General features: G+C 34.9%; 1 protein-coding gene across 5 annotated transcripts in view; it reads right to left on the bottom strand.

The window, feature by feature from the left end:
- Positions 1 to 23,226, bottom strand: part of SPR (Sex peptide receptor) — a 202,008-nt gene that overhangs the window by 7,619 nt on the left and 171,163 nt on the right. For all 5 annotated transcript variants that reach the window (XM_069040836.1, XM_069040848.1, XM_069040842.1 and 2 more), the window contains 2 exons: positions 20,221 to 20,941; positions 9,917 to 10,114 (listed from right to left, as the gene is read on the bottom strand). In XM_069040836.1, coding sequence (XP_068896937.1) covers positions 9,917 to 10,114; positions 20,221 to 20,616 — 594 coding nt within the window. In that variant the 5' untranslated portion in view covers positions 20,617 to 20,941. The remainder of the gene's footprint in view (positions 1 to 9,916; positions 10,115 to 20,220; positions 20,942 to 23,226) is intronic.

The raw sequence follows: 23,226 nt of genomic DNA on the forward strand, positions 1-23,226 counted from the left end.
TTGCTTGACACATCAATTATTAAAATCGTCTGAAAAATAAGGAAGTTACAGCACCAAAGATTTTCCATAATACACCCGGTATATATATTATATAATGTTAACGACGTTGACGTAATAATGTGCGGACTAAATTAGACAACAATATATTCATTATTTTTATACGTACATATTTTTAAAAAAACCTAATATTTAATTCCAAAAATTAGTTTTCATAAAAAAAAAGCAAAAATTAATTCGCTCTGTACGGTCATAGTTTATATTAGAATTTCTGAAGAAAGAAAAAAAGGGTATTATCTGTAAAGTCATAAAATTTCCTGGTTGAAAACTGATCGGCGGCCCCGGATTTGTCCCGTTCCTAAACAGGTAGGTAGTTTTGAAATCGGAGAAAAGATGTGCCTCTACTGCCTCTGGTGGCAAAAGCGATGAACTAAAACCGTTTTTATTCGCAAATTTATAAATGAATAACTTCCACAACTTCTGTTTTTTTTTAATTATTATTTAATGTAGTAGGTAAAGGTAAATATATTGTATAGAATTACAAAATATTCTAACGAAATGTTCGCCTGGAAGACGAAACATTTAACTTTTACATTAAGCTCAATATAAAAAAAAACAAATGTTTCATCCACAATTTCACAACGCAGCGGACTCAGTAAACTTATTTAGATTCATTCTACAAAATCTGGAAGCATAATATTGAAATTTAGGTAATAAAAAATCGAATTAAAGCCGCGCACTTTAGGTTTTTATCATATCATCAGACAATCTTTTTCTCTTATAAAAAAAGTATAACGCTGCGGTCTGGAGAATTAAAAAACCTTTAATTTGATGTATGATACTTGACGAATGATTGCGTATTAACTGAGTTCTTTGCAATTAATGAAATACACTCTAGTCAACGCTGGTATCGGTCACCCTTAAGAAGGAAAAGGTAGTGTTACGTTATTAAATTTTTCTAAAACAACGTTAAGCAATTTTTAACTTCGGGTCGAGGTCCACTGGTGCCTGCTCGAGAACGTAACCCCGAAAAAGGGGATGGTTGGTGATAACCTGCCCGGGATCCAGGAGAATGATGCTTACAAATAAAATTATCAAAACTGTCTTACAAAGTTAAAACTACTTTACTTGATCTGCTGGTGATATAAATTTGGTGCTGGTGATATTTAACTTGTTCCTTGAGTCTTCGACGCAAAAGAAAAATTTCCTAGTGAAAAAAAAAACAATAAAAGGCAGGGAAAACGGGGGGCGAAAGCCGACTCTTATTTCGGACGCTATTGCTGCTACGCCGCCCACGGTCTATAGGAGGGTTTCCTCGGGCTTCGCTTCGTTTCGCAAAGGAAAATAATTTTTGAAGACAAAATGGCGTGATGAAGAAAAAAAAAACACGGATACAACGCGAGATGGTCGTTTGCAGACAAGGAAAATTCAGAAATTGAGTGCACATTTTGATTACGGTGCCTGTTTTAGTGGATTAGGTGATGACGAAATGATGGATATGCCAGCGGCTACATTTCAGGAAATAAAACAAGAAATGTATTATGTATTAAGTGTATATGGCGCATAATATTTATGTCAGACGAAGTTACGTTGAAGAGCAAACAAAAAATTTTAATGTGAATTTGGTCTTAGGCGAATAATTTTTAAATTATTATTATATTTGCAATACAAGATCGTGTTATAAATACAAGAAATTATAAAAAACACATATGCGGTTTACAATCGATAATTGATAAATGTAGGATTTGCGGAACTGAAGGGGAAACAATTGAACACATTATTTCTTCTTGCACCGTTTTGGCTCAAAGCGAATATAAAAAACGACACGATATATTCGCTAAAATTATACACATGAATTTAGCTGTTAAATTCAATTTATTAAAGAATACACAACCACATTATAGTTATACACCAGAAAGTTGTTTGGAAAATGACAGTTACAAGTTATATTTTGATAGAACAATTTTAACTGACATTCATATTAAGCATAACAGACCAGACATTATTATTTTAAATAAACAACAAAAGCAAGCATATCTTTTAGATATAGCTGTTCCAAATTCACATAATATAACACAGACATATAACACAAAAATTAATAAATATTTAGAGCTGTCCGTTGCTATGAGAAATCTTTGGTGTTTAGAAAAAATTTCGATTTTACCACTTGTAATTTCAGCAACGGGAATAGTACCGCAATCTCTTTTTAAAAATTTAAAAATTCTGGATTTAGATAACACATTGGTAGTTGAAATTCAAAAAGGTATATTATTATACTCATGTCACATCGTGAGGAAGTTCCTTAACATTGACACAGAACATAATACACAACAAAGTCAAAATGCGGAGGCAAGACGCCGGTAATTATGTTGATAAGCACTGCACTATTACTTGATAGTAATATCCGTAATAGTGTATGTACTCCGGCAAAATTGCCGTGCCGCCGGGTGGAGGTGGGATAGTTTTATTATCAAAAATGACATTTATTTTTGCAAAAATTGCGGAGCACATATGCATTGAAGACCCCCAGTAAGAATGACGGTCGACAGCAATGCACTGTCCGAACCGTTCCAACCCTCATAAAAGTATTAGTACGTTATAAAAACCTGCATAAGTCGTTCCCAGATATGGTAATGTACAAATTAATTACTCCATGTATTTAGTATAGGTGCTACGTGAGAGGTTGTGGAGGTGGGTTTGAAGTTTGAAGACGCTACCTTGTTTAGTATGTATTTGTTTGGCAGCCATCAATATTGAACGTTCTCAGTGCATTTGGAAACATGGATACAATGGTAATCGTTATGTGATATAATACTTTCATTTGAAAGGTCTCAGTCCAACCAATATCAAACCCGAGCTAGATTCTACTCTGGGGGAGTCTGCTCCTTCGTTTACAACAATAAAATATTGGGTAGCAGAGTTTAAACGAGGCCGTTCGAGTTGCCAAGATGAACATCGCAGTGGTCGACGAAAAGAGGTGACCACGCCAGAAATGGTAAAGAAAATCCACAGCTAGCAGACGTGGTAGGGATTTCAAAAAGTGCTCTACATCGCATATTTACTGAAAATTTGAACATGAGAAAGCTGTGTGCAAGATGGGTGTGGCGTTTGCTTACAATGGAACAAAAACAGCTTCCGGAGAATGTTTCAATCGAATGTTTGGTGATGATTCATAGCAATAAAGCCGAGTTTTTGCGTCGATTGATAACCATGAATGAAACATGGGTGTATCACTTCACACCCGAGACGAAGGAACAGTCAAAACAATGGACTGAAAGGGGAGAATCGGTTTCAAAGAAGGCCAAGGCAGTTGCATCTGCAGGCAAGGTCATTGCTCACTTTTTTGGGATACTCATGAAATAATTTTTACTGATAATCTTCAAAAAAGAACAACAATCAAAGACGACTATTACGCGAACTTATTGCAGCGTTTGAGTGATGAAATCAAGAGAAAACGGCCGCATTTGGCGAAAAAGAAAGTGTTGTTGCATCAAGACAATGCACGTGTTCACAAATGTGTTATTGCGATGGCCAAAATCAATGAGTTAAAGTTCGAATTGCTTCCTCACCCACCCTATTGGCCCTCTCGGATTATTTTCTGTTTCCAAACTTGAAAAAATGGCTCGGTGGTAAAAGGATTGCCAACAATGGCATCATTGAGAAATACAGGGTGGTCCCGATATAACCTGCCAAAAAAATTCTGGGTCATTAGAAGGATCTAACAAGTCCAAAAAACCCCCCTTCGTTAGGTCCAAAATAATGGGGATAAATTAACCCCTATCCACACCCATTCGACGCTGCTGACCACAAAAATACGTACCTACTCAGGAATTAATTGTTGGTGTTTGTAAGGATGACAGTATCTAAGCAACATAGGTACCTGTATCGTTTATGACAAATCTCAAATCTGACAAACTAAATCAAATTAATGACATTTATTGAAAACGCTGGACACTGTGTGCGTTAATTCACCAGCTTATTTAAGTACAAAAGCTGATTTTGTAGACTGAGATGAATGAGTAATAAATAAAGTGGTGTTCCTCAATGTGTAAATAAATGTAGAGATAGTGTGTGCAAAATTGTGGAAGAACTGTGTAATAAGAGTATCGTCTTAATTGTGGTTAAATAGCCAAAATAATGTATTGAATAAATTTATTTACACTTTACACATTCGTACTTTCAACTCTAACTGAGAATATCTACTAACTAATGAAAGGTAAACTAGACTAGAAACATTATTTTATAATAAATGTTCTGTGTGCCTTCCGTTGGCATTTAAGCACATTTGAGTACGCCGCGCCGGTACCAATTTTCATAAACAGAATTCAGCATTTCTGGGTTTTTACGAATCTGGTTCGCGGCAGCTGTGTCGCGTTTCTGGAGTTGGCTTTTTGTATTTATTTCAACTTCGTATACCAAATCTTTCGTGTGGCCCCAAAAATTAAAATCCAGAGGGGTTAAATGGAGGATCGGGGACGCCATCGTATTGGAATCAGTCAGAACCAACCTCACATAAATGCAGATGTAGCTCCACAAAAGTACAACGGGACGGAAGGACTCCTTCAGGAAAACGCTCGCCGTATGGTAGCCTTGCCGGTCTTGAATTACCACGTGCTTCGCCATAGAGTAAATGCAAATCGGCGTATTCTTGTTTCGTGAATTTCATAACTTTATAAAGGATTCGCAAATTTAAAATTAAACTTGACAAATGTCATAGGTGTTGCAGGTACCGTTGCTAAAGAAATCGCAGCCAAGTAACCAGAATTACCTTTTTAAAACTGATTAACTCATTAGCGTACAGCAAATTTTGACCAAATTTTCAATTATTTTTATCTCGAAAACGAAAAGACTTTTATTAGAAACTTTTTTTGTTTATGAGTTCTACTCATCGTCACCTATTACTGGATTTCTTCTGGCAGGTTATATCGGGACCACCCTGTATTGTATGTACATTCCTGCAATTCCTGTTCAAATGTGCCACCAAATTTAAAATTATTGCTAACGTTTTGCAATACGTAAAGGCTCTTTTTTTAAATCTGGCGTCGAAGTTGGCGTTGGAGAGTCGATTGAAAGCGCACCACCCATGTAATAACTAAGATAAACAGCTGGTCCGTGATTCGTAACCCGTGTAGTGCATTCACAATCGCCTCTTCAACGCCAACTTCGACGCCAAATTTAAAAAAACACCCGTTATATTTGCATTTATGGGGGTAAAGGCTTGTCGAATTTAAATTTAAATTAATCGCGCACTTTATTACCAGTAATGTATTCTTTATTCACCAGAATACCCTTTTTCCAAATTTCACAAAAATCGGTCCATAAATAATGGAGACATAAGACATGAAAGGCTTAGATGGGACACTCAATATATTTGTAACTGTGTAACTTTTAGAAGACCACTTTATAGCACATATTAATATTCGCAGGTGTCAGTGAATTCAGGAAACGTCGGGCTAGGCGAGATTTAGGTCGGTCTTGATAAGTTTCGCTGGTTGAGAAAGTCGTTTTATTAATTCTTTTTAGTTGAAACGAACCGGAACGAGTTGTCATATCACGAGCTCCTCTTTAAGCTTCTGCTTGGAAATTACTCGCTTGCCCGAATTCGCAATGCAGACGATTCCCATTTCTTTGAACGACTGATCCTCTAACGAAACTGATTAAGTCATAAAAACAATCTGCGGAGCATCTAACTTATAATTATTGAACATAACAATCCAAAATCAATCTGAAATAAGTTCAACTTTTAGATAAGCATCCGGTCTTGCTTTATCACATCTTCGTGCTTTGCCAAGTCGTATAATGACCTGTCATAAGCAGAACGGTCGAGCTTTGAACCGACTTACTTCTTAAAGGGGTTGATTTACATCGAAAAATTCTTCTTACACCCACTATCGCGTTTCTTGTTCATTGCTCTCGATCTTTATGATCGCTCATGAAAACAACATATCCCTAGTTGAGTATCGAGTGCTAATAATGCCGTCTGTTGCGCCACCTCCGCACAAAAGCCGGATACGAAGCAAATGAAAATCTTTTATTGATGAACGATTCCGATCCCCTTTTAGATATTTATGGGCAATTAGTGTAAGCTATCAGTTTAGGGTGAGAAAAAATTAATCCGGGCGAGACAAGAGTGAATTTTCTTTGTCAGAGAGGATATATGCTGCAAAAATGGTAGAATTTTCATCGCTGTTAAATGCTACTAGATCTTATTAACAAAAATTATAAAAGACATTCTATGACAACTGATTGACCCCCACCATTTTTTTTCTTCATGTTCTGCATTTTTTTGGAATTACATTTTTTAGAGTACATATTTAGACAAGGGCTCTTATTGATTACCTCATACATATACTTTTAAAGCAAGTCCTCCTTTTATGTGAAGTTCTGAGAAAGATGTGTTCTAGGAGATTTTATAATGTATGTCAGAAATTGTTCAGTTTTTTCAAGTTGCATCATTACGTTTACGTTGATAAACACCAGTGACAAATTTTCCAGAAGTACGCTGCTGACAAATTTGCATTTGAAGCTATAAATAAAAAAAAAAGATTTATGGAATATAATTTCAAAGAGCTGATTATACATACAGGGTTATTCACGAGAGGGGTATTTCAGAATTTCTTTTTACGGCAACCCATTATACACATTGCAACAATATTTTGATTTAAAATTTTGAAAATAATTATAACTGAATCCACGATGGCTCTTAGTTCTGTTTCTTGACGTTAAAGCAAAAAATCTTTGTCAATTCGAAAAATGTGTTTTTACAATAACGACGAAAAGACTGACATGCTCCTCATTTATGGAGAGTGTGGAAAGAATTCTGTCGCCGCTGCGGATGTTTAGAAGCCGATGGTACTATGGCGGACAATAAATTTAGGCCGGAAAATTTCTGACATTTCAAAAAAGTCAATGCAAGCGACCATTTATTGTCATTATGACTGATGTGTCAGTTTGTCAGACTGAAGGTTTTCAAGCTGTTTGGCGCTTTCTTCGCCTTTTTCGTAACTTACAGATCATGACGCACTAGCATAACTGATTTGTAGTAGCACTTCTCTCTGGTGCACGCTTCTTTTCCCAATTTTAATTTTGATTATCGCTGTCACGATGACAAGAATGACAAAAATCGAAAATGGGGTTAGTTGAACATAATGCCAGCTTCACATTTTGATGTCAACTCAATGACAGGCCGGCCTAAATTTATTGTCCGCCATAGTACTATTGGGGACAAATTACTTTGGTCGTCAAAGTCAGTTGACTGACATAAAGTTGTAAAGCAAGCATTAGGACGGTTAACCTTATTTTTTACTACTGTCAACCACTGTCACTGTCAAACTCATCATTGCAAAATGTTAAATACCGAAAAATGGACAACTGAAGGAGATATTCCTAGGAGGAAAAATTGAAAAGGTTTCCACAAGGCAATTTGGCCCATGGACAATCCCCCCAGAAACAAGGGAGATGATTCTAAATTTTTGAATGGTGGAAGGTGCCATATTTTTGACAAGAGAAAAGTCAATAATTTGAAATTGTCATCACTATTGACTTGACGTTAATGCTTGGTTTACATTAATTTGTTTTGAAGTGACAGAAGAATGACGACCAAAGTATTTTGTCCCCAATAGTAGACACTTCGAACACCTTTTACACTAAATTAATTTGTTAATTTATTTGTTGAATTTTGATTAAATACAGGTTATCTGTCAATCTGATATTTCTCACAAATCTATCTAACTTACTTTGATTTCTAATTTAAATAAATAACACATTTGATTTAGTAGTTACTTCCATTGGTATTGTTGGTTGCGGCAAAATAAAAATTCCGAAGTATCCCTCTCGTGAATAACCCTGTATATTATTTGTTGAAATGGAACTTATATTGTAAATCTGATATTGTTTTTGTTAGTTCTAAGCCCTAAAATAAATTATTCACAATAAATGGATAATTTATAATCCTTTCAATATGTGTTTATTTTGGAATTGTTGACTCAATAAATTAAACCATAATATTTCAAGTATTTACTGGTGTGATGTGCCGACCAGTTAAACTCTGACATTGTCCGATTTAGGCGTTAACAAACAGACAAATATTTAGGCTAATATTTACCGAGATTCATTGATTTCGTTTTTTAGAAGTTTAACGAAATCCATTTATCATTATCGAATTACAAAGTGATCAAAAAAGAAAATAAATCAGAGTACGCGTTGCAAATTATCGGTCACGTCGCAAATAAGCGTTCAATGCATGGGCGTGGAGAATTTATGGATTCAAACGCTACTTCATAATAAATGATAATTCATGAATTTTAGACGTTGGAATTATAATTGTGTATTTTATTATTATCATCTGATAATGGGAACATTTATAAAATAAACAAGAGCAAAATTTTACAATCGTAAGAATGGATAATTTACCAGCTTTATTGCCAAACGCGACGCCACTCGTAAGCAGATTTTTCGTTGAAATGTCATCTAAACGTCAATTTCAAAGTAATGATTTCGTGTTGTTAACATGTTAAGCTAGAAAATAACTCTTTGATTTTGGCACAGTTTACAGATGTTTCCTGTATTTGTAAGCAACAATTATCCCAGAATAAATGGGTTTTACCATTGAAAAGAAAGCATTTTTTTCTACTTCTATTGAATAATACTGTAATTATTAAAGTGTTTTTCATTGAATAACAGGATTCATTACCCACTGCCCGTTGAGAAATAATTTCTAACACAGCAACTAGTTTATTAAGTCCAATCGCAAATTTTAATGCAATGGTATCAAGTATACAAAGTAATAATTTTAAAACGTCAGTTTCAGTTTGTCTAATAATGAAACTTATTTAAGTATATGTTTCTCTTCATAGTCGTAGAAAAAGTATAGTATTGTACTCGCGGATAACGGCTATTACTCGCTCGGATAAAATACGCCACTCGCCTGTGGCTCGTGACACAAAATCAACCTCACGAATAATAGCCATCATCATCCGCTCATTGAATAATATACTTTATTAGAATGTTATTTTCGAAACGGAGTGAAATAAGAAAATGGAGACTGGTCTTACTTTATACCCCTTGCATTGAAGAATTTCAAGCCAGATATCCTATTATCAACAAGTTTATCAATGTATTAAAATTATAGTGACTAATTTTAGGGACTCAGTATCCATCATTAAGAAGAAAACAGGTCGGCCCCTAGTTCGAATTCCTGAAGTGGGGTAAAATGTTCAACAAATTGTGGAGGCTGGAGCAACATCTCTCAACTTCCATAAGGCGTTTAAGGCACAAGTTAATTTAAATTACGGCACTTGTCATAAAATTTTGAAGTATATTAATTTGTTTCCTTATAAAATTCGTCTGCTTTGTAAAACAATTGCACATTGTCTACAGAAAGTAGAAAACGTTCATTTCATTTTATTTTATAATTTCCTCAATATTATTGCAAACATTTTGTAAATTTTTCTTGCAGAGTGCCGTTTAATAAAGAACTCTCATTGTTAAATTTCACGTTTGAAGGTAAAATTTACCCTCCCTATCAAAAAATTTCAATATAAAACATGCAACTGCATATTACATTTTTCCAACCCCTCCTACCCTTCCAGGGCCACTTATCTTCGACCATGCGTAACAAATTAACGCACAATGGGTATTCGTCATGTTGTGTTCCAGTTGGAAGCAAGTATGCATTACGACGTAGAGATTAGAGATGGGAACGCGATCCTGGTTCGGTTCGTTCCACCGACCGCCTCGAATTACTAATTAACGGAATTAATTGAAGAGCGACATCTCCAATATGTCGGGGATCAACACCGCGTGTTGGATGGCCCCCTTTATGTGGCCATTAAACAACCATTATAATAAGCAGGTTAATTTTCCGAAGTATAAACTTAATCAAACCTGGGGTAATAAGGATGAGCAACCGTTTACTCACCGTGCTATATTCCAAGTCGAAAAACCTGAAACTTTGATGAAGTGCTGCTACGACTAGAATATAGATAAGACACTTGTACACGTTGGGCATGGTGCAGAATTTGCGCGCGAGGGGCGCGTGACATACGAAGATGTACCGCTGCACGGCCAGGGCCAGTGTCAACCATATGCTAGCAGTGTGGAACATGTTGGGGATCACCTGAAACAAACACAAAGCTCAGTTTTTAACGCGACACACAACAACAACGAGAAGAGGATGTCACGTGACAACGGGTTTATGGTCCGGCAATGTTAATCGCAACTCCGCCCATCCCCTTCTCATTTTATGTGTTCCGCTCAGTCGATTCTTCTAGATTAAACGCGCCAGCAGTTAGTGAGCCGTTAGAAATAGGCACAACACATTTTTATCTTTGTTCGATAAATTTCAAAAATGTTTTTTCCTAAAAATGCAATGTCTCATGGATGACACTCAAATTTTATTAACGCTTCTTCATCCAGTGCGTCTCAGTCGGTTGAAAATAAGGCAGCGAACACTTCTACCTCGACTTTATCTTCGGTTTTATCAACACGTTTCGCTTTCGCTGATAAAAATGATGACAGATAAAATTTCAATTCATTCGTGAAGTGGTCTGTTATGAGGAAGAGTATTTTGACATCTCACACAATGCACTTGATGTCGTCAAATAAAGCAACAGGTCTCGTCAGGAAAATACAAAGAAAGGAGAGGTTTCTTCGTTTAAAAATACGAGAGGTGATGAATTTCCGCGAAATGATATCTTGTCTGATAATGAAACCGCGGGAAATGTAACGCCAGACAAAACATTTATCAAAACTAGGAAATAAAATAATGTAGGGGTGGGCAACGCCGAGACATACTTCGTTTTGTTCGGAGGATGCGTCAAATGTCCTGTGAGAAATCACCGCATTTTGTGAAGCACATTTTAATTGTTTTATTTTGGAAAAGCGGAACAGCAGGTGATAACGGATAAAATTGATCGGATAATTAAAATTTATTGTTAACGTAATGAACTTCTTAATTTAATTTCCCACGTTTTAGAGGGTACATGGACTGTTACAATTATGGCACACAATAACTCGGGACAAAATTGCAGCCATAATGGCCGTTTTACTGGTATATTATTAAAGAATTATGGCAGAGTGACAAACAATCTATAAAATTTTAATCGGCCAACCTGCGTCCAACACAAAACATTTGTTTGATTCCGGGGGCGGAGTGGTGGCGGCGAGTCCGGAACTGTTTCCAACGGAGGAAAAGGATATCGACTTCATTATAAAATTACTTCGTTTACGGTTCGGCTGACGTAAACAAGGCTTTAAACCTTTTGTTTTTCCGCAGCTGTTCTCTGTCACTTAAGTTCTTTGAAAGCTCCCGTTTTATTAAACTCCGCCAAGACGAAACACCTAAATTACAACGGAATCATTTTTCCCGGACAACGTTAATAATCCTTTTAAATTTGAAACAATGAGGCGACCTTCTGCGGGGCAAACGCGACCATTCAGACCGTGCCAGATGCCAGAATTTATTGCCGCAAATTTATGTATCTTATCTACCCTCCACGATGACGTCGTCTCTGCAGATTCAAATTCGTACATGCGGGATGTCTCGCGGTATTGTGGCGGTAAAAATGGAACAACACCCTCGTAAAGTCGAAAGGAAATTATTTTCCTGGCCGTACGGTCGGAATATTAAGGGGCTTTTTGTTCTTGGAATTGGTGGTGAATATTAACCACAATTTTTCTTTCCTCGGGGGTCTCTTTCCGTGATTTGCAAATTTATGAAGCGCTTTTAACAATTTTATTAGGCCACGAGGGAGGCAACGTTCATCCAGTTTTTGAGCATTTTTCAGCCGAATTTAATTAGGACGACGATTTTCCGTTTGACATTCAAACACTTACAGGTGTACTTCCTGCAGCCTAAATTTAAAGAAGCTTAAAGGTCAGCTTGATTTTCAGATAACCTATTCCGATCGCTTTAATACAAAAAGAAAACAAATAAATCGTACATTAGATATTTAAATTTGTCGGTTTATCAACTATTAAATAACATGCTTTCGAGTTTATTTTTGAAGTTGTTTTAAAGTTCGCAGCAACTCCGCTTGTGAGTTACGTGAGGGCCAGCAGAGTCGGTAGTTGAGCAATGTTTCCACATTTCCTAGAACATGCAGAACAATATAGCCATTTCTCTAGACGTTTTATACGTGGGCGTATTTGTCTTGTGATATTTCGAAACAATTAGATAACTAGGAACAATGTATCTCTGTTGAACGCTATGTTATTTTAAACCTGATAAAGTAAACTTGCAGCTTTGTATCAAAGGGACCACGCGGATCTTAACTCCTTGGACTATTTCTGGCGGTTTATTTCCGGAATCCTGAAAAATTTCGACCCACATTTTAAGCTTCCGTCGCTGTTTTACTGACAACTATTTGAGAATGCAATAACACATATGTCACGCACGAATAACCACAGAGAGATTTCTATTGCATCTTGTACCAAGAAATACGTCGTCTGGCTTGACCAATATAAATTTCCACCTTTTGTTGAATTTTAAAAGCTTCCCTGTCAAGGGAAATATTTCATTTTATATCGTTTGGAAGGTATTTCAGAAATGATTTTATCAGTGTCTGGTTCAATACCCGCAATAAAGCTTATCCACTCTAGAATAACCTCGTCAGAAGGGACTGAGCTTTCGGTGTAATTCACACTGACCGAGCGACACATAAATTTATGCAAATTAGAAAAGTTGACCTCTGGGGCGACATAAATTAGATAAAATGGGGGGACCGATTTGAATCGTTTGATACATCTGAAAAATGCAGAGGTATAATTTGCACAATGACAATTATGTGTAATTGGAACGAAATTAATCTATTGTCGAAAGCTCCACAATGGACGGTAAATTTCGAGTACCAGATTTCAGGATTGGTATTCACGGCGATAAATAATTCGGTGTGAAGTGAACAATGAAACTAATTAGTCGCTGGAATTTCACCTCGTACAAAAGAAGTTTGCCGGTTTAGTTTGAAGGTTGAAGTGTAGCCACTTTTCGTCTAGAGTGAACTTTCGACGCGACGGGTCGAGTTTGCACAACAGAATAAGTTGAAAATGTAGTCGAGTCTATTTTTATTCAATAAAAATTTCATAATCCCCCAGGTATAAGTTTTATTCTGGTGGCGATGTAGTTCTCAAGTGGCACCAAACAAAAATACAAATAAAACTTCACAGCCAAGAAAACTCGAGAAACTGTTGCCATAGTTTTGCGTCAAGTTAGTTAATATCTAACGAATGAGGAGTATAACGGGTCTTAAAATAAATGTATATTTTGAGCAACCTATGGAAATTCAATTGTTTGCAACATTTTTCCAGCGTGGAAAATGACACAAGAAACGTCTGACATTTTAACGAAATAAAATTAGGTTAGAAAATATTTTTAATTTTTGTAGTGCATTCTCCCTATTCCCCCTCCACGGAATATGACCATATGAAATTGAGGAAAAGCTTACTATGTAACCTGTGTAACTCCGGAGAATAATTGGTTACCTACAAAAATTACTTTACACTGTTAACAGAATTAGAATGTCGCCTACGCCTACTCTAAATATATATTTATTTGAAGGGCCGATACTTTGCCCAGAAATTGGGAGATTTTAAATTGTAGTAAATTAACCCAACACTACAAAATGCACTAGAATACATTAATTAGAGCATAACTTCAGGGCAAAAATGTTCCTGCTTGAAGGATATACAAGGTGCGTCCTAAAAAACGCCGCAAGCCATATCTCCGTTATTTATTGCTCGATTCAAATAAAACGAAAACTGGAATAAATCATTTTAAAAACACTAAAATCACAACATAGATTAATGTTTTTTAAAAAGTCATTCAAGGTCAGATGATAGTAAACTTTGTTTTTTCCAATAACTTGGTATATTTTTTTATTCCGATTTTGAAAGAGATTATTTTTCTGGATCCAACGATATGCCGCATTCTAGGATGCGCTTAATAGTAACCGAGAAAATAAACAAATAAATAAAATTGTACCATTATTCACTCATTATTGTAATTTTTTCTTCAAAAAAAAATCAGGTTACTATGGAAAACAATCCTAAACGCAGTATTTATTACACATTCTGTCACATTATTTTTTGTTCTGCTCTTCAGAAAGTATTGCTATTGCTTTTAGGATTGTTTTCCATAGTAACCTGATTTTTTTTTTTTGGAGAAAAAATTTCCAATAATGCTACTTTATTAATTTATTTTCGCGGTTAAGTACTCTTAAATACATTCTAAAATGTGGCATATCATTAGATTCAGAAAAATAATCTCTTTCAAAATGGGTGTAAGAAAATATACCAAGCTATTTGGAAAAACAAAGTTGACTATCGTCTGACCTTGAATGACTTTTTGAAAAAAAAAAAGTCTATGTTGTGCTTATAGCGCTTTTAAAGTGATTTATTTTAGTTTTTGTTTTATTTAAATCGAGCCCTTGCGGCGTTTTTTAGGACGGACCTGTATGGATTTCAATTTTTAAGTGCGCTAGGTACTACTTCCTCTACGTAGAATTTAGTGGATGTTATGTCGACCAATCTCTCGCTGGACAAACTTTACGAACGTTGTTCTCCCTTCATATCCTTGTTGAATAATTCTAAAGTAATTTTGTAACATATTAAACAATTGCCCGGCGCCTCCACCAATTTAGAAATACGCATCGCCACGCTTGATGTTGCCGTTTCATTAATTCTGTTTTTCAACGTATACGGTCTGTCCATTCTCAAACTCGAACATAGGCAATTAACATTGTATTGAACGTTTTTGCTGATGCCTGCTCGCCAATTGAACTTACAGGTAAGGTAATGGTATCAATAGAAAGATAAAATTATTGCGCTTGAAATGATACTACTAATAAGATTAAAGGTGCTATTTTTATTTTAAAATACTAATTTAAAACTTGGCGATTTTTAAATATGACATGCCATGATTTTCAAATTGGACAGCATTTGTCAAAAAATTTAGTAATTTGTTGGGTTTAAGTCAGCGAATTTTGGTAAATTACTGTCAAAATTATTCACGGAAAAATGAATAGTTACTCCATACAAATTAAGACAAATTTCTCTTGAAGTAAGTTTATGTAAATCGCGGATACTGAATATCTTTAGGAAGTATAAATATCATCCCTACAAGACACAGTGTCATCAACAGATTTTTGCTGTTGATGAAGAAAGTAAGAGTGAAACCTGTTACGAAATACAGGAGCGTGCTAATGATCGTTGCTTTCTGTCGACAATTTGATTCACAGACGAATCTACTTTTACACTAAATAACGAACCAAATGTTCAAAACACGCGATATTGGGCTCAAGAAAACCCTCGAGTAAATATTCCTACTAGAACTCGGTATCCTCAAAAAATTCATATCTGGGCTGGGATTTTTAATAACATTTGAAATAAAGGGAAATTTAAATTCAGCAAATTATTTAGATTTATTATTAACTAAGGTAGGAACTGCATTGTAATTTTTTCAAAGAATTTATAATAAAAGCTGCTTCAACTGTTAATTACTTTAATATCATAATTTAATTCTTGATGTATCGAAATAATGGCATAATATCTATAAACTGAATGCACAGTGTTAATTGCCTATGTTCGACTTTGAGAGTGGACACCCGGTATATTTAAAACATCTCCAAATCTTGGTTGTTCCATTATCCGTTAAAAAAAGTGTCCAGTTGTGAATTAATAGGTAAATTATTTAATTTTTAATTTAGTCCGGAGTCTCCATAATTTTCACTCAAAACATTCTCGCGGTGTTGGATTTGTTTTTTCTGATCTGTAGATTGAGTGTTAAAACTTTAAAATTCCAAATTCATATTGGGTTAGTAATTCGTTAAAATATGCGCTCGTTCAGTATTAATTTGGCACGTTCGTTGTACACAAAACAGATCAAATTATTCCTAACTGGAAATGAATAGCGAAACGTGAAACTAAATTTTTGCCATCACGTCGCTGAATAAAGCAATTTTATTGCAACTCTCATCACGTATTAATTTAATATCCTTTGTAGATAGGAGTTGGCCAGGGGAAATTATTCCTAGAAATATCACGCTACAGCCAGGGGAGTAGGTACACTCATTTAAATGAACTGTCATTTTAAGTGCTTAATAAATGAAAGCACTTACCGAAAGTAATTTTTATTTATAAACTTTTAACAAGAAAGATGGTTTATTACATTTAACTCTAATTCATCTGTAATATACAAGGTTATCCACGTAAGATGAAGAGCCTGACCAGGTAAAAATGCAACCCAAAATACATTTTACAAAGCATTTATTGTGTTTTGATATTTCAAAATTAAATCAGGAATCCAAGTAGGTATTCTATTAGCTTGAAAGGTACAAAGTGTCTATAAAAGAACATACTCGTGTCAAGAGTCCTGTGGAATTGTGCGGCTCTATATTTTATTTGTGTCGAACTATATCGAGCTATTGAAGCCGGCAAATTAGATGTCAAATGACAAATGTCAAATTATTAAATCTTATCGTCAGTTGTGAGTTCGCCGTCTTAATTGTTTTGCTTCTGATTTTCTTCAACAGTCTCTCAAGACTAAAACGTTTTTCCGCGTAAGTGTGAACTGTGAATATCAAAAAGCAAGTTACGAAGTCGCGAAGGGATCGAGATAGCTTCATAAATTGTATTTTGGGTTGCATTTTACCTGGCCAGGCTCGTCATCTTACGTGAATAACCTTGTATAGTTTGTAGAAATTTAATGTCCAGGAATTTTCAAAATATCTTTCGAATTATGTAATCTATGTTTTTAATAAAATTATTTATTATCACTCTGTCATATCTGACAGAAACCATACTTGCAATTTAAATATTGATTGTTGTGTTCTTGAAATAGTCAAACTTCTGTTTTGATAATATCATCCTAAGCAAACTATGAACGACTTGTTTTTTAATAAACTAACTATTCCTTGAAATTGAACTGAATGACGCTGTGAAATAATCTGTAAACTTTTCATTTCCACGGTTTACAAAGATAAGATAAAAATAATTAAAGTAAATTCAGGATGGATTGGGGATTTCAAGGTCAAATAGTTTTATTTTTTTGGGTATGTGATTATGTCTTGTAAAACATTTTAGTTGTTAAAAAAATATCACTAGATTTACCAATTTTAGATTTAGTGACATGTCAAAAAATCGAAACTGTCAAAATCACATTTCGTTAACCGCACCGAGATTAACATAATGATTAGAGATTTGTGTACATATTATCTGTTTTTTTTTTATCAAGTAATCATGATCTGTTGTACAGTCGCGAGCAATAAATTTTGGTCGTCAAGGTCATTCTTTGACGCAATCGAAAATGCTCCATTGTGAAACAGTCGTAGATATCATAACCTCTCATCATGTTGTATGACATTAATTGTCATTTTTATTTCAATTTTTTGACATTTTGTTGACGTGGGCCTAATCAGGCAGGGAAATTTTTTAAATTTGCGACAATCTAACCAAATTTTGAAATGACATTGACGACCAAAATTTATTGCTCGCGACAATAAATTTGTAATGAGAAAATTTTACTAAATTTAGGGAATTTAATGATATCTCTTGGCTACATCTGCCAACGCCTGTCATTGTTAATGTCACTGAAAGTACGCAAACTCGCATTAGGCTTGCATCTCGCATTTAAATTTTGTATGTATTAAAAACCACTAGCTAAGTGAGACATTTATTAAAAATGAAGACTACTAGTTATTATCTCTACATAATCTCAATTTTTATTTGATAAGATTTTTCACCCTAAGTCAAAAGTGTACAATGATGCCAGCTCTATTTTGGGTGTAATTGCGGTGTTGGTGATTCTTTGATTATACATAAATTCGTGTTCAGCAAAAATTGAGCGATTTACTTACTTGTTAATACAGGGTCATTATAAATGATTGTCCCATCGCAGTTAGCGTTGAAAACCCACACAAATTTTGGATGTGCCGCCAGCCTCGTAGCGTTAGACAAACTAGACAAACTAGACAGACTAGTAGACAAATAGTGGTATGCAGAGAACCAACACAGTAATATACTGAGTCCAACGTTGTATAGTAATAATCATTAAAAAAAAGTATAGTTGAAGAGGCATGATTGTGCTTTGTCACTTTTAGCATTGATTGATTAGATATAATTTAACAGAATATTTGTTTATTCAAATGACTGGTATGAAGATTTTTTTTAATTTGTTTTCTACATTATCTCCCACTGAATGTATATATGTACAGTTGCGGAAACAAATTTCTGGCAGTATTGTCATTGTCATAAGTTCATAACATAAAGTCCAAAACAACCTTTACGTTAATAACCTCATTTTTTACTGTTATCATGTTTTTGACTTTGCATTCATAGATTGTGATTTGTGGCATAATAATGGGTAGACAACAGACCAAAGCGATGCGGGATGATTTAATTATTACACTCAAAACTCAAAAAGTGACTCACACAGAATAGTTTAATTTTTGAATGTCAGTCATGATGACAGTAAAAGGTGGTTTACAAAGATTTTGTTGAAGTAACAGAAAAATGTTGCCAGAAATTCTGTTTCCGCAACTGTACAGTTGATTGCAAAAAAAAATGGGAATAGAAAATTTTCCTAATGTAAATTTGGTTTTGTTCATTTGTCAATTTATTGTCTACTTGTAAATACCGATCAAATAATTTTTGAAAATGTCATTGAATTTTGACCATAATCCTAACCTATCTCTCGTGAGACGGTTTTACACTATGCAAAAATTGTAAAAATGTATCAATTTTATTCTGAGGGTTCCCGTTTTTTTTGCAACCAACTGTACATACTTACGAGTATGTACAGTTGGTTGCAGTATTTAATAAACTAGTTTGTTAATGAAGGCGATTAATAATCGAAACGAGTGTAGCGAGTGAGTATCTTTAATAGTTGAGATTATTAATCGCCCATTAACAAATGAGTTGATTACAAAATTTTTTCGTTGACCGCAAACTTTTTTTTTTGTGACAAAATTTCAAATTAAAGCCAAATCAAAACCAATTTCATCTTTCTCGATAAAGATGAGACCTTATAAAATACCTTCATCCTTTTTTTGTCCTCAGGGTAGGCCATTTTTAAATTTTTCAACACTTTCTATTCACTTTTCCACAAAGAACGTCAGAAGACGTCAATTCCATTTGCATTCAATTTCACGTAAAAATCACGGTTGCTAAGAAAACTTAGTTACCTTTGAAAAATATGACATGCGAATTATAACCAAAAAGGTCGGCTTTTGAAAAAGTGAATTCGTAATTGTGCAGTTATAGAGCTATAAAATATAGAAAACCCTGCTGCACTACCTCCTGCAGTGTTGGTAAGTGCAAACAATGCATGTTCGAGGTTGTTTATACATCAAAATATCATCAAAACGTCAAAATCGCAAGAATCGTTGATTAATGAAAAATAGTGTATTAATGAAATGAGGTCCATTAATACACTATATTTTAGAGAAAATAATTCATTAATATTGAAATTAACAAGCGGTCAACGGAAAAAGTTTTTAATGGTTTATTTATAATGTCGATTATTAACAGTAAGACTAAACTTTCAAAACCATAACTTAAAAATGAATTAAAACGCCACATGTTGACAATGACAGGGCTTACTAAGTACTCAGAGAAGCCAACCTACCGAATATCTTTCAATCGATAACTATAAAAGTCACTCGGAACTAAATAAATTGCAACTACATGCATATTTACTGTCGTCAATTATTATTATTCCTTACCTTATTCATCATGTTATTATGTTTTTAAAACTGGTTTGCTTTGTTGTTTTTTAATTCAAGTTTCTTTTTAAGAAAAATTGTGTTAGGTTAGATACTTGGGTATTTATGAAGAAAAAAGAAATTGAAAGAGAAAGTGTTTTTAACTTTTAGAAACTATGAGTGGTAGGGCAGTTTAGAAGTAATGAAATGAGACGCGGTAAATCTTACTCTAGGTACCTAATTATTTTGGAGGATAAAGTAGGGGGTAATGAGGTTATGCGAGACAAGACTAAAGCAACATTAAAGTTCATATTAAACAAATTAGGAAACGGTGGGTTCTTTTGAGGCACAATACGCTTCACAGGGCATTTTTAAGGTAACGGGTGCGAAGCTAATTGCGCCATTTCCATGAATTGCCACTAATTGGGTTCTATAACGTCGGTCTGTGCGGCGATAATAAAATTATCATCACAGGTTGAAGGTGTTAACGTAAATTGTGATTATAAAAGCAACTTGCGTTTGCACTTACCTCGTGCATGACATTCCAGGCATAACAAAGACTTATGGGCCACAGGGGTTTGTAGTGGTTCCCAAAGGAGTACATGTAGATAAGCCAGGGAGCCGGTATTAAAACCGTAAACATATCACAAAGGGCCATCGCCATCAGTACTACGTTTGTCGGAGTCCTCATGTGCCTCTTGCTCAACACAACCACGATTAACGTGTTCGCGATGATCGTGATTATCAAAAGGAAGGGCATCACGTATCCGTATAAGGGCACGGCGTAGGCTATAGGCATCTCCAGGGTGATGTTGATGTACGAGACCCTCGTCGAAGAGGCGTTGGTGGCGTTCGGGGCCGACGAGTTGAAGACGACCGAACCGTTCGCCTCCAGAGAACCGCCGAACTCGTCCTCTTCGTTCATCTTGGCGAAACTTGCGATGGCGCTTAAGTGCGATTTGCCATTTTCAAAATCGAATCACATTTTTCGCGTACCGATTAGCGCCGACTTTCATAGACATTAAGCCGACAGATTACCCCGCAACAAACTTTTATCCGGTTATTAAGAAATTGCACTGGAAACGAATTTTGATCGCCGATGATAAATTCGATTTAAAGTGAAAAATTGCATTCTCATCTCCCACTCCACCAAATTAATTGGATTAGTCCCTTAATTGGCATCGTCGATTAGGTCCGCCCTTCACTTCGGCTCAGTTTTGTTGTCTTGCGAATAATTCAATTCGACAAATCTGCAACAAAAAGTAGCATTAGGAACGCTGACACCGGAGAACCAGCGCCAATCTTGTTAGTTACAAGCTTTGCCAGCAACTTTGAACTTTTATGCAACGAGTTGTATGCACTCGGTCAGAGACTTTCGGAAATTCACGAGCCAACTTCCATAATAATGGAGATTGGATGTGCAGCTGGGGCACATTTTAAAGATTATTTAGCTCGATACGATTAGATTTCGATGGTAATTCATGGTTATGTGCTGCCAAAACGGTTTATTTCGTTTTATAAGCGCGCACGTGACAATCCTCTCATCTAGTTTCAGATAAACTGCAGTTGGATCGTACTCACGTAATTGTGTTTTCCGTCCAATAAAGTTGTTTTCACGGAACAGCCTTCAGCTAAATAAGTCTGTCAACCACTGCTATGTTTCGTCTAATCTTTAATGTATTGCTGTTCTAAAGTTAATGGTCCTCGGGGTACTAACCGTGGATATTCTGACGTACTAATCAGCGTTATGAAGGTAATTTTCATTTAAAACTGAAAGGTAATTGGGAAAGAGATGTTTTACGGCTGCTATCGATTCGACGTTCAAATTATTATCAGCGACGCAAGTCGTTTTAATAAAGACTGAATATTTGTGTGTTCTTGGGTCCTTCTCTAATTCGGATAAAAAATTAACGTTCATTTCAAAGCAATGTTTCGTATAAATTGACAATTACCTTAGATTTAGATTTTTTAGTGAATTTATACAATTTTGAGCTAGAGTATCGTCACGAAATTATGAAACACTACTTTGCAATTTAGATGAATAATAGTTATTTATGCTACTAGTGGGATAAAGGCATTATTATAATAGAAATGTGAAAATGTAATCACACGAGTGCAATAATGATGCCTCATCCCACGTGACGTGACGTGACGTGACGCTCAGAATCAAAGGAACAAGACAGATTTGAAAATGAAGATGGAAGCTTCAACAAGTATTAAAGATGGAAAATTTGTGAGAGGTGGTCTGGTCTCAATCTGTCTAAATGCAAAAAATGTGTAATTAATAACTAATATTGTTTGCAGATAATTTTGTTTGTTTGGTTCAAATTTCAAATTTCAAACGAGTTGTTCAATGAATTCATTACCTCACTTGTGTGATAATGAATCTCTTTGCCAACGCAAATGAAGGACTTTATCCAAGCGGTCGTAGATAAATATGTTTTGTTAAAGCAAAAACGCGATCAGTCAAAAGCTTATTTTGTTTTTGCACCAGCTGTTTCACCTCTGATCTTTGCTGCATTTTCCGTCGGTTCAATTATCATATGATACTTTTCCCACATCAAAGGCAACCCCTTTGGGGAATTAACGGATCAATAGTGGATAAATGTCGGAGCAAATGAATAAACAACAATAATCTGGAGAACAGCAAGTTATTTCTAATAGTGTGCTTGATGTTAACTATTGCTTGAATTCCATCAGAAACTAGAAAACGCTTTAAATCTCTACTATATTTGAAATTGCCAGATGTGAAAAATTAAATGAAGACGTATTGTTGAATTTAGTTGTTGGTTAAATTTCGATAATATATATTTCTCTGCTTTGATTCCATTTCAGAAATAAGTTGTTCAAGGTGTTTCACTTTTGTATATAAACTCCGAATCGAGTTCAGAATCATCTGTCAGTTGCTTAAGTCTTAAATCTCGACCTACTTGGTTTCATCCGTGTTGAATGAATCTTCGGTGAGAACTCGATTCCGTGACAGGATACGACTTATTAAATGGTTTCTCCTTACAAGTGTTAAAAGCTTTGAGAAAAAAGTGATTTTTAATTTCTTTTACTTAGCGGATTAATATACACATTTAAATTTTAAAAATGGTTTTGTTCAAATATGTATGGACTTTTAAATAATTCTAGGAGATGCTTCCTTACGCATCTTCCAAACATTTTCAGTTATTAAGATAGATTGTAAATAAACTTAAACCATAATTTCTTGAGCCCCGGAACAACGTCTCATAAAAGCTTTGCACTTTTGCCACTTTGATAGAACTTTAAAATTTAACTTGGCACTATTTGTTTCTAAAAAAAATAACGTTTCCTGTTTACTTTAGTAATAATAATAACTTTATTAAGAAAAATTAAATAAATTATGTAAATTAAATTGAATTTAAATGAATAAATTGGGTTCAAAAATTACTCCACTTAACCCATAAAAAAGAAAAGTAAAACAAAAATAAATCTGAATTAAGTTTTATTTAAATATTCTATTGCCTCTCCTGCAAAAAAACGTGATCAAAAAATGCTTAACAAATTGTTA

This window comes from Tenebrio molitor, chromosome 1 (genome assembly GCF_963966145.1).
Source record: "Tenebrio molitor chromosome 1, icTenMoli1.1, whole genome shotgun sequence".
Lineage (NCBI taxonomy): Eukaryota > Metazoa > Arthropoda > Insecta > Coleoptera > Tenebrionidae > Tenebrio > Tenebrio molitor.